At 41.9% G+C, this 12,233-nt stretch overlaps 1 protein-coding gene across 8 annotated transcripts in view; it reads right to left on the bottom strand.

Moving 5' to 3' along the window:
• The window catches only part of NHSL1 (NHS like 1), a 165,984-nt gene that overhangs the window by 97,559 nt on the left and 56,192 nt on the right, over positions 1–12,233 (bottom strand). For 2 of the 8 annotated variants that reach the window (XM_090135709.1, XM_090135711.1), the window contains exon 1: positions 608–1,347. The exons of the other annotated variants lie outside the window; for them this stretch is intronic. In XM_090135709.1, coding sequence (XP_089991835.1) covers positions 608–812 — 205 coding nt within the window. In that variant the 5' untranslated portion in view covers positions 813–1,347. Of the gene's footprint in view, positions 1–607; positions 1,348–12,233 lie in introns of those variants that run through there. 8 annotated transcript variants of the gene reach the window in all.

The raw sequence follows: 12,233 nt of genomic DNA, 5'->3' as shown, positions 1-12,233 counted from the left end.
TTTGATAAGATATGCTCCATGCTGTGCATTACCAGGGTTCCTTCACAGGTGTCTATCGCGCATCCTGGATGTTTCTCCTCTTCTCTGTACAGCAATTACCATTACCATCCCCACCATCAACTTTACTTTGCATCTCTGATCTTTTCTCACTCAGCTCTCATAAAACAAAATACACTTAAGATTTTCCAGCAGGACCACAAAACAATCCTCAAAAAACCACCTGGTGTGTCACAAGAGGAGTCTTAAGCGGCTCATGGTATCACAGAGAGAGGAGAGCTGAACCTGCCCAGAAGAGCTGCCACTAGCCACTATTGGTCACAAGAAGCATCAACAAAACTTACCCACACACCACACAATCAGTACCTTTATGTTTCCTACACAGGAAATCGAAGTTATTTCCAGATTACTATAAGCTTCCACAGTTTCAACCTGAGGAAAAAAAAAACAACCTAGGCAAAGCAGCGCTACGTCTCAGCTTTTGTGCTGCCTTTCTCCTCCTGCTCCCACCCCACCTGCAGCTCCCAAGCGAGCAGCTCCAGGCTCCCGGCAGGACCTGGGTGGCTGACCACCGGCACCGACCACGAGGGTGAAAGAGAAAGCGAGTCACCTTTTCTGCGTGGGCTCCTGTAGGTCCAGTTCTCATCATCCTCGTCTACCTGCTGCACGCAAATGGAGGAGAGCTCACCATCGCTGCGAAACAATCTCTTTGTCTGCCTTGACAAGGAGGAGAAATTTATCCAGCTTACAGCACGCGAGAGGGAGCCTGTGTTTTGTTTGAGTTTGAAAGATCTCGAAACACACTCCTTTTTCATTTTCCTTTAAGCCAGCTACCGGCCTTGGTTCCAAAACGACCTTTCTTTAACTGTTCCCGTCCGCTTTCTCAGGGCTTTTTGTGGAAAGCTAAACAATTTCAAAGTGACTTCCATCCAGGTCTCCCCTCGCTGCGCTTACAGCAGCAGCAGTAGTGCGGAGGCAGGTCACCGTGCCAGCGCAGCTCCCCCGGAGCTGTTTGGATACAGCGCTTCGTGAGCTGCCAAAGAAAACAAAGGGGTTGGAAAGCAGCAGAAAGTGGCACCTTGCAGCGGCTCAGGCAAGCATGTAACGGCTGAGCAGAATATAGCACCGAGGCACGTGTTTTCTCCATTCTCCACTCAACAGCAGAAGCTGCAGCTTCTCTCTGCTCCCTGGCATCGCTCTGTAGGAGCGCACATGATCCAACCCCCTGCTCTGGTGCATCAGCAACACCCCATGGCAGCAGGCAGGGCTGGCAGACCCACCGTGCTTCCACTCTGAATGCTGGCTGCCCCGCTCTCTTGCGTTGAAAAGCCTGACGGAAGAGCTTCAGGAAGACCCTCCTCACAACACAACAGGCTGCATGGCTATCACTTAGGATTAGAGTGAAATACGATCGGCTCGCTTTCCTAAAAGCACAACCACAGGAGCAAAACTCCTCCTTTCCTCAGGCAGCTCAGTGGCAGTTCAAACTTCTGAACCTTGCGTGCAGAATAGAAAAGCGCTTGTGTGCCTCTGAGGATTTGGAGGGAAGGAAAATAATATTCTGGGGCTTGTAAACTGCACAAGCATCCTGAATAGAGAGTGTTGAAAACATTTGTGCCCATGTTCCTAGTGGTAACATTTAAAAAATAAGGGGGAAAAAAAAAAAAAAGACAAGTGCACAGAACACAAAAACCACAAGACACTGCCAGAGATCAGATTCCCACTGGTGTGACAGCTGCTCAGAAACAGGTTTCCCAGCTGTGCCATGTTTTGTCACTTTCTCTTTAAACCAGCATCTGGAAGAAGCACTCCACATTGTGAAGATTTTAAAGAATTAGATCCCATCAGCAGCTGCTGCAACACCAGTCCTTGCCCTGCACACCAACACCACTGGAGGGACCAAGCCTGGGAGTCAAAGACAACGTTTTAAAGGAACTCTCTGCTTTACACAGCATTCAGACATCCCTCATTGATGGGATTTTTCCACCAAAATCATTCAAGTTTGTGTCTGGTCACAAAAGAATACACCTGAATGTATGAAGCACCCAATAAAACCAGCTCAAGGAGAAGCTGGTAGATGGGAACCCAGAAAACTAAACTAAAAAATGCTATCTATCAGAAGAATAAACATGAATGCCTGAGCATCCTAGTGTTAGCACAAGAACTGTCAGCTTACGAAAATGAGAGTACAGTTTCAGCTATCATGTTGTCAGCCAGGTTTTTGCTACTGCAGAACATGCCCTGATCCCCCAGTAGATGCTCTCATGGCCCTCTGGATTATGCTGCATGGCCTCTTCAAAAATCATTTAAAAACAAAGGCTTTGGCTTCTTCTGAAAGTTATGGTTCTCTGACTCATAATAAGAGGATAAGGTTTAACCCACTGACTGGAAGGCAAAGAGCTAAGTAGTGTATCACATTACCCTATGAATCAACCAGGCACACCAAAGTGACCTTTGGCTCCTACAACACGGTACAATGGGTTGGCCAACTGTCTTCTGTAAATAATTTAATAGGCTGCATTTAAATTGAGCTCGTCTGGCGAAGTAATGTATATGTACATACAGTGGTCTCCCACCACTCCCCAAAGTGATGGTGTGGTGGGACTGAGTGGGTGGGGAAATGGGAATTCATAATGTTTGTTAACAACTGCTCTTCTCGCTACATCATTTCTGAGCCCTTCTATCTTGAGTTATTCTTCTTAAAAATACACCCCTTGTGCTGTTTGTTTATTTATTTATTTTTGTTTCTTGATGAGACGAGAGTTTGGTAGAGTTCTGGAGAGGGAATTGTTTTGATTTTACTCTTTAGACTTTTTGCTTAACAGAAAAACTTGAGAATGTGGTTGAGACATTCAACCACTAGAATACCCACTTTAAGACAGTCCATGATCAAACAGGCAGGATTTCATGTAAAAATCAAAGAAAGTGTTTCAAGTCAACTTATCGTTTCTTTTGAGAAAAAGCAATCATTGAAATTGCTAACACTGCAACAGACAGGGAACTGCTAACTACCACAGCTATTATTGTCTGAATTATAGAAATCCAGACATATAAAAACTTGGCAGGAAATGCAGGATCACAGATATCCCCTCTTCACGGTGCTTCTTAGGAGCAGATTAGAGAAAGCAACATTCAGGTTAACCCGAACTGCCAGAGTAAATCCCACAGATTTACTGTGGTTAACCCAAATCTGCCCAGAGTCTTGGCAGCAATTTGATTTTAAGAATTTTTCTAACCTGTCTGAAGCTCTGGCTTTATATTATGCTGCACTGGAGTCACAACTCCAGTGAGGCAAGGGAGAAAACATTGCTTTAGGTAATAGACCATAACTATTCCACTGTATTGTAAATACAAATTGGTGATACTTTGTTCAAAGTTTGGTATTATTACATTTGGTATTATTACATTTCATTGCAGGAAAAGATTGGGATACTGTTAGTAGCACAGAATGCTGTTTTTTATCTGCAGGTGATGAGAAGCTTAGGATCATAGAATCAATCATAGAATCATAGAATCACAAGGTTGGAAAGGACCTACAAGATCATCTAGTCCAACCATCAAACTTATCAGCATACATGATTGCAAAGCTGGATCAAAGTAAATTTCCCCAGATCAAGAGAAACAGTATTAACCATTTGAAAAACAATGTACAGTCATTAACACAAGTGGAATTACAGGTTAGTCCATGCTTTAATCAGTAGCTAAGCACAAGGTTTATTGAGTCAAAAACTTCAGCATCTTACACACTTTGGATTCAGTTTAATTGTGTAATACCCTTTAATTGTGTAAAGCCCTTTGAGAGAAACAAGATACACATCCAATAAAATTTGACTATTTTCTCCCTAACAAAGTTGTCATACATTTAAATAGGTTTCATATTTTCCAGGCTATGCAAGTAAAGATGAAGGCCTTTTTTTGGACCTACTTAACACAAACCCATCTTGGTAAAGACTGCAAAGCAATCACAGAGAAAAACTAGAGCTTGAAGCAGAAATCTAAAATAATAGAAATCTAAATTAGTCCTCCCCCTAATTTTTTTTAAAGACAAGCAAAAGCAAATATGCATACATCATCAGGATTTTCACCATTTATCACAAAGTTGTTCTTCAAAGAATTCTCTATAATTTGTTAAGCAAACACATATATATGGCTCATGGCCACCATGATGCCATAAGGCCAGCTAAAAAAAAAAGAAAAAAGAAAAAATTGCAAGGAAAAGGTTTTGGTTCAGTGTAAAAATTCCATCAAAACAGGAGAAAAAAAAAAAAACAAAACAAAACCAAAAACACCACCAACAACCAAACACCGTAGAAGTGCTCTGTTTTTGGTTGGGCTGTGGCTTTTGGCACAATTCATGTGTTAATTTAATTTTTACATTTCCTACTCTATCATTTTTGATGACTCAACCAGATGGCAACAGCAGTGACTCACAGTGCATCTTTCTGGCATAGCAACTGCTCCAACCACCAAGAGGGCACCTCCTGCTGAGGCTTCCTGGGTGTTTTCCTTAAGATGATAACTCATCACCAATCAGTCATAAAACAACTGGGATTAAGCACAGACAAAAAGCTCACTGAAAGCATCCTACCCATAGACTCAACTGCTCACCACACGGCTCTAGCTGTAGATGGTACAAGGCATAGGGTCCCTGAAAGAGACCCCAGTGCCACCACATCACCCATGCATGATCACCTCCCCAGCAGTGCTGATCATCTCCAGGCAGCGATGTTGGGGAGACTCAGTGGCTACAGGAAGCTTGTGAATCTGACCTCCATCAGTGCTCTCACAGGCATCCTACAACACGGTCACAGTGCAAACCCACAGAATAATCCATATTCCTATATTATATCCACAGAGAGACAGAGCACACTTGAGCATTACAACAGGGTCTGAGCCATCTGGTTAAGATGCTGGTCCTTTCTGTACAAAGCAGAGAGCAAGAAACTCTTAACCTTCCAGTCTGAATGGGCCAGAGGAAAAAATAAATAAATAAATAAATAAATAAGCAAAGAAGGAAAAAGGAACAAAATCAAATTACTTGCCCCAGATTGCAGAAAGGATAAGCAGCAAAAACTAGGTCTCCTGGCGACCGGCCTCATGACCTACTTCAGTATCAGCCTGGTCTCACGCAGAGAGCAACGCCTATTCACTGCTCTTATCACAACTACTACGGGGCCTTTGAAGGGCAGAACTTGCAAATCAAAAACTCATCTTTCGCTGCTAATTTTGCCATTTTCTTAAAAGCTGTGTATACATGTATACGCTATAACATAAATGAGCAGCTAAAAGAGAGGCTTCCATACAGTCACGCTGAACCACCCGTACCTCAGGCTTCGCTGAGGCCACAATCAGCCCGCAGATGGCCACGGACGGAGCGAGAGCTCTTAAACACCTTTCCACATGGCACAGAGCAGCAGCATCCCTCCTTCCCATTGCTGTACCCCTGCTAGGAGTCCCAAATCATGCAGATCCCAGATAGCCGGGACTCAGGCAGCTCCCCCAAGCCGCAGCCCGGGACTGGGAGCAGGCAGCCGCCAGGTGGCAGCAGCAGGCAGCAAGGTGCTGCTTCACCCTTGAAGGCGAGGCAACGTGATCTAGCTTTTAGCAATTTATTGAGACAAAGCCGGTGTTATCGCTGCTTAAAATGCAATTAACAATTTTAGTGCTTTTTCACTCAGGCATGACTAGCCACTAAGCAAACTCGCCCAACCAAAAGCTCCCGCCCTGACTGTGGCCTCTGCCTTCGCTTCAACTCAGAGCCACCCTGAGCTCTGGTTTCACAACACAAAATCTCTTTCAAAAGCAAAACATCAAAAAATCTCCCAACCACAGGGTCACTCCCTCTCCCAAGTCGCAGCTTGGCTGCCTGAGTCCGCTCACAACTGCTAGCTGATAAATCCCAAGTGCTGACAGTCCATGAAGATTAACTATCAGAAATATTGCATTTTTAAGGAGGGATTATGTTTTCTTCCTGAAGAATTATTATCATTATTATTTTCTTTTCTCCAGCCACTCAACTACTCGTTGTGTCACAAAAGGTGATTAGTAACAGTTCTCATCAACACAAAGTCACTTGCAGAGCCCTGGAGCCAGTCCCCAGGCTGCTGTCCCCACTCACAGGAAGGATGCTCCAAACAAATCACCCTAAGCTTCTTGTCGTGCTCCTGACCCCCAGGGAAAGCCGTGTCCTTATATAAAAATCTTTTCCTGCTTCACTTATATTCCTCTCTGCTTCCGTTTGTTTAGCCCTCCCAAACACTGCTATGAACGCATACACTAAAACCACTTCTGAACTTATAAATGTAACTTGCATGCACTGTTTTAAACTAAACTGTAAGATGTTTACCCTCTGCTGCTTTACTCAGCATACACTATTTCCATACTAAAAAAGGGCTCAGATCAACTTCAGTACGTGAATATGCACATGAAGCCTTGAAGCTCACCAGTTACACGAGAAATTAAGAAATAAGAGATTTTGATAAAGCACAAGAAACTTGTAAGAGGTTATCCAAGTGTCCTGTGGAAACACTGACAGCCTTATTAAAAACAATTCAGAACTACTTAAAAAAAAAAAAAAAAAAAAACTGTATTAAAAAAACCCACTTATTAACATATTACTGAGAACCATTATGCTAGCAGGAAAGTACCCTGGACAATTAAATAAAGGTCTTTATTTCCCACTTCTCTTATTAAGAGAATATCAGGGAAAGAGGAGAGAGGACATGTCTTTTGGCTTTGAGGTAGAAAAGTCCTCTGCTGGTTAACATAAACTAATTAACACACAAATCCAAATGTTTTTATTTTTTATAGATAACAGAACCACAAAAAAAAGGGGGGGTGGGGTGGGGAGGGAATGTGAGTAAGGAAGAAGCAGAGAAAAAAATTATCAGTGATCTCAGAAATGCTCATTCTGCACCTTATTTACTAGATCCATAAACGTAAAGGATGTTGTGTTGTGCATTTCTGTTTGAGTTTCATACACTCTTTGGCTTAGAAAATATGCACTTTAATAAATCTTATTAGGTATTTGCAATAATAAAATACAAAAAAATACAAAATAAAAATATAATAATATAATAAAATAAAAAAATACAAAAAACCTCAGAAGCCAGTGAAATGCATGGGCAGACTTGAGGTCTTCAACACCAAAAAAACAGTTACATCCTATAACTAAGTGTCACCCTTTGCAAAGGAAACAGTTTCTTCCTACAAATATGAATGCTGTTTGTACACATCTTTTTGTCTCAAGCGCTCTCTGTTTAAAACATATTTCAAAATTAAGTCACAGCCAAAACAGTGAAATGACTTGATTTTTCTGACATTGCGCTTATTTCTTTCCTAGGAGGCAAGCTAGGAGCTTATTATTTCAGTAAACAATGCATTAATATCGGGAGAAAGACTGGAGGGTCACTTTTACATGCATATGCCCAGGTGCAGGATGGTTGTTGCACGCTTTCAGTGCATTTGTACGTTTGCATGCCTGCTTAGCCTGGTAAGCATAGAGGAAGTGTTGCAACTTTGGAGAGAATTTGTAAATGCAACCCAGCCCTGCCACGCCCAGAGGAATGCTGCAATCCCCTTTCTTCCCCCAGCAGCCTCTAGGTTAAAAGAAACTCATTTCTAGGTGGGGGATGAGCACAAGGAATGTTGCTGACATGCAGACAGCAGGGAGGAAAACATGCAGTTTGTGTCTTGGTTACTGTGCTACATTTAATTCCAATTGTCCTAATTTAATTCCAATTAAAACAGCCCTGTTATAAACTAGATAAAAATGCACGAGAAAACTTCTAAAATAGCATATGGCCTCTGCATGTACTCCCTCTATATGGAGTGTTTGCGTATGCGCTCACTCCATATGTGCACATCTATGTATTCAGCACGAGCACCAACTGTGACAAACGAGAAAAATTCCCCCCTGCCATTTCCCCTTCTGCCACATCCAGACCTGGGAGCAGCTCAAATTCACTTTTGCAATCCTGAAATGCTTTAATATTTTCCCCTATTAATAGCAGTTTCCAGGTGGAACAAGAACCAGGAATACAGAAGACTGGTAGGTAAAGTCACTCGTGCAGGGCTACGGGTGCTCCCAAGTGGGCAGTATAGAAAACATACAGATGCACAAGAGGAGTTCCTATTCATCAGCTGCCAAAAGAAGGTGAGGACAGAAGGGAAAATGAAAACCCTGAGTTATCCTCAGTAGAAAAAAAACACAGATAAATCAGGACATTCACACTAGCAGCAGAAGTAATGTTAAGATGCTGCTCAACCGCTGGCGTGTGAAATAAAAAGCCTCAACATAGAATAGCCTCAACATAGAATACCTCAACATAGAAAAGCCTCAAAATAGAATAGCTGTCTAGATGAGGTTAAAAAATGGAAAGTGGCATTTCCTACATTGTTGCCCTTTTCTGGACAGGGACAGCCAAACTGTGGATTCACACACTGCAGTTTGCACCGCAGCGCCTTGTTCACAAATCTGAAGAAAGTGCATCTTCAGGCATAGCACTGAGTGAAATACAGGGTGGGAGGAGTAAAAAGTGAAAGAGAAATCGTATATTATTGAAATTACAGGTGTACAAAAATGTTTGTTCATCAGATTCTAATCTGTTGAGGGCACAGAAGATGTCTGCTACAATACTAACATCCCAAATCAGCTTCTCCCAAGGAGGAAAGCAGAATTACTGACTTATCAAAAGCTGTATTCCAATCACAGCTCACTGTTTCAGGCAGTTACATCATGGCAAAGTTTCATGCCTTGATACTCATTTTCAAATGAAGCCTCCCTGACATTTCACTATTAACCAGTGGATTAAATTACACACTTAGTGTTCACCTAGGGCTTTTTTCTGCCCACAGTGCAATCTGCTTGCAATACTGTGCTGGCCTGAAAGCAACTTCAAGTTCTTCATCGCACAAGTTCTTCAGAACCTGCCTCTTCAGGTGCCTTGGAAGCTGAGTACCACTTCTGATGAATCATTAACCCCCAGATACCTCCTTCAGCATGATTTTTATGACCAATGATAAAATATTATTCCTACCTATATATTTTGTTTCTTTTTTACTAAATGAGGTAATGCAATAGGCTCAACTTCAGTCCACGTGTATCTCATGAGGTCTTTCACCTTCTGCTTCATGGAAACAAGGATTGAGGCTCAAGCTGAATACCTGAGCTTGCATGCTGTCACAGGAAGAAGTGGTGCAGGAAGATATCCCAGAGCATGCATGGAAACCAGCCCAGGTCCCAGAGCAGTGCATCACAACAGCAATATATTTGCATGTCTTTTCAGTGAGGAAGAGGAGGAGGACCCAGCATGGAAGCTAACTCCTTTCTTTCTGTATTCTCCATGTAGGTAGAAGTTGAAGCCACTAGACACAAAAGAAAAAACATCAAGCTAATCTAAATAAAACATCAAAAGAACATATTCAATGTATGTCTTATAAAGGATAGATTTTTATTGTAAAGAAATCAAAATAAAGATTGAATCTGCGTATTCTCCCAGTTCTGCCTGCAAAGTCATTGACACGAGCCCTACTGAAACAGAACAGAACTCAAACAGAAAACAAATGACGAGAAGTTACTTATTATTTAACTTGCAATAGGACTCTCTTATTTACAGGCATCTGGCAAACTACCAGTAGTAGAAACAGATGCCCATATAGATATTCCTAAAGAAATACGAGTACAGACACATGAGATTACATACAAAAGAAATTTATGCAGAAATACTTATTATCTAATCATGCGCTCTATCACACACCACATTCTTGTTATGCAACCAATTTTACTCATCCAGAGGAGTACACTGACAAATAAGGAGCATGTTTTATATGCATTTATTCATCAAATAAAAATAACAATGATTTCTAGATGGGAACCACCACATTCTTTTGATTCACATGCCTCCTATACTACTTGTTCCGAACTCATTAGGTTGTCAAGATTATCAAGATTGCTTAAAGAGACAGTATTTCTCCACAGTATTTTTTTCCCTGAAATTCCAAAGTGGAAAATACACCAGCTTTCTCAGCCAGCTTTGGCACAGAGATAATAGCATGCTCTGTGGTTAATTGCTAACTCTCCTTCCTCCAAGGCATTGTGAGTCATCTCTACTTTTCACACTGGTGTCTTCCAAACAATTCTGGGTAAAACTGTGCTACTTCATTCTCACCAAAGACATCATATGAGAGCACAATTACACTGAAGAAATCACGTTAAACAATTTTTTAAAACATTCCATTAAAAATGTGCAAGGCAAATATTGCAGTAACTATTAATCTAGTCTAAAAATAAATTAAAATTAGCTTCATGAAAGACATCCTGGCATTTGCTGGCACTTACAGGATTTCCTTCAAGTATGAGCATGGCCAGAGCAAGATTTGCTCTTCTCATCCGACAGCACCTTTTCCCAAGCTTAGACAAACAGATGTTGGGAGACGCTTTCAATCTTTCCTCACAGACAGTATTGTTTTCTCATTACAACAAAGTACTACTGAGCTTGGTAGGAGAAACCACCCACTTTCAGGAACTCTCAACATAGTTAATATTTCTCTACTTAACAAAAGACCTTCATATATTAGGAGCTGTGCTGTTACCCAATCGCAGGCTGTTTTGTTTAGGGCCAGGAAAAGGCAACAGACTGACAGCTCTAAAGATCACCTCACCGAAACAAACAAATAAATAAACATAACTTGTCTACAGTACATAGTACTTGCCAGCAACTTTTATCAGTGAACGGGTAACCATAGGAGATAAAACACAGTTTTAGCCACTTTAAAGCTATATATAAAACAACAAAACGAACAGCCTCAGCAGTTCCTTAAGGCTCCCACATTCTGGCCTGCTTTAGATATACTGTGAGTATCTCAAGAAAAGCAACAGCCCAGAGACTGCTTGCAGCCCCCTCCCCTCCCAGGTATTCAAGTGGGAGCTGCGCCCAGGTGTGGCTGTAACACAGTGCCTTTTCTTTTTGTTCTCAAGAAAAAACAGAAAATAAAAGTTCCCTTCTGGACAATCCCAGGCACTGATGAAGAGAAGGTGGTGGGAGCAGTCTTTTCCTGGAACTGCAACAAACGAGCTGGCTTTCAAACAAACTTTTCTTCAATGGAAAATCTGTTTGTGGGGGTGAGGTGAAATCTTATTTTCCTCTTTTTTTCTTCTTACATCATTCTTTATTTTCACTGTGTGTGGGAAAAGGATGCCTGAAGTCTTTGGCAGGAAAAAACAAAAACAACAAAGCAGCTTCATAGTGGAGTGAAAGCAGGGTTAAGGGAAGAGAGCACTGAGAGTATTTATCTGAATGATGTTACAAAAAAAAACTCAAGTCACTTGATACACTCTGAAAGACATTGTCAAAGGAATATGGCATCTGAGATCCCAGGAAGTTCATTACTGGATGCAGACAATTTTTAACACACACATATACGTATATAGTTTGGCAATCACTTTTGCTATGATGGAAGTTCTCTACTGTATTTAGAAAGTTTCATTATATCCAAAAGCATTTCAGCAACTAGCCAAGAGAGGAAAACACTGTTATGTTCTCCTCAGTTGAGGGGAAGACCAAGCCAAGGCAAATAATTTAAGAGAGCTGTCTTCTGAAGTAAACTTTTCTTTTGGTTCATGGGTTATTTCAACACTGCCAGCCAAACAGACATTACAGCTGGTTAGGGCAACCTGTTGAAATTAAGTGAAAATATATTTCCACCCTCATTCCAGGGAACCTTATTTCCTTTATAAATGTTTAACTGTAGGCTCTCTTGGCAATGTCGTTGCCTGCTGCTTGGCTTTCAACACTTCTCCCACCCCCCGATTGGGAATTGCACCTTCAGAGCTTACTGCATGAAGCAGCTACAAAACAGGGAGAAAATACATTTCTGTGACGGAGAGAAAACAAAAAATGGATGAGCGATTGCTGGCAGAGGAGGTGAATCAAGGTGAGCCCTGGCCCTCCAACTCTGATTGGAAAAGAGCAGTTACTGCTTGGTGGCTGAGGTGAGGAGATGCACTCGCTCCTCCTCCAGCAAACACACAAACATTTCTTCTGAGAGTGGCAGCTTCAGATGCCTTCCAAAACCCACTCCTTCCTACCAGCAGCAGGTCCACTGGCAGGCCCAGATGCTCATCTTTCAGGCATCGCCAGCTCACTTTGAGCTTGCAGAGGGCAACTGTCTTTGCATGTTTTCAGCAGAGGTTCCTCTGGCTGCCCTGCAGGTTCTTCCTGTAAAACTGGGCCAGC

This window comes from Phasianus colchicus, chromosome 2, assembly GCF_987193195.1.
Source record: "Phasianus colchicus chromosome 2, bPhaCol1.hap1.1, whole genome shotgun sequence".
Classification (NCBI taxonomy): domain Eukaryota; kingdom Metazoa; phylum Chordata; class Aves; order Galliformes; family Phasianidae; genus Phasianus; species Phasianus colchicus.
This window is presented reverse-complemented; position numbering and strand designations above follow the sequence as displayed.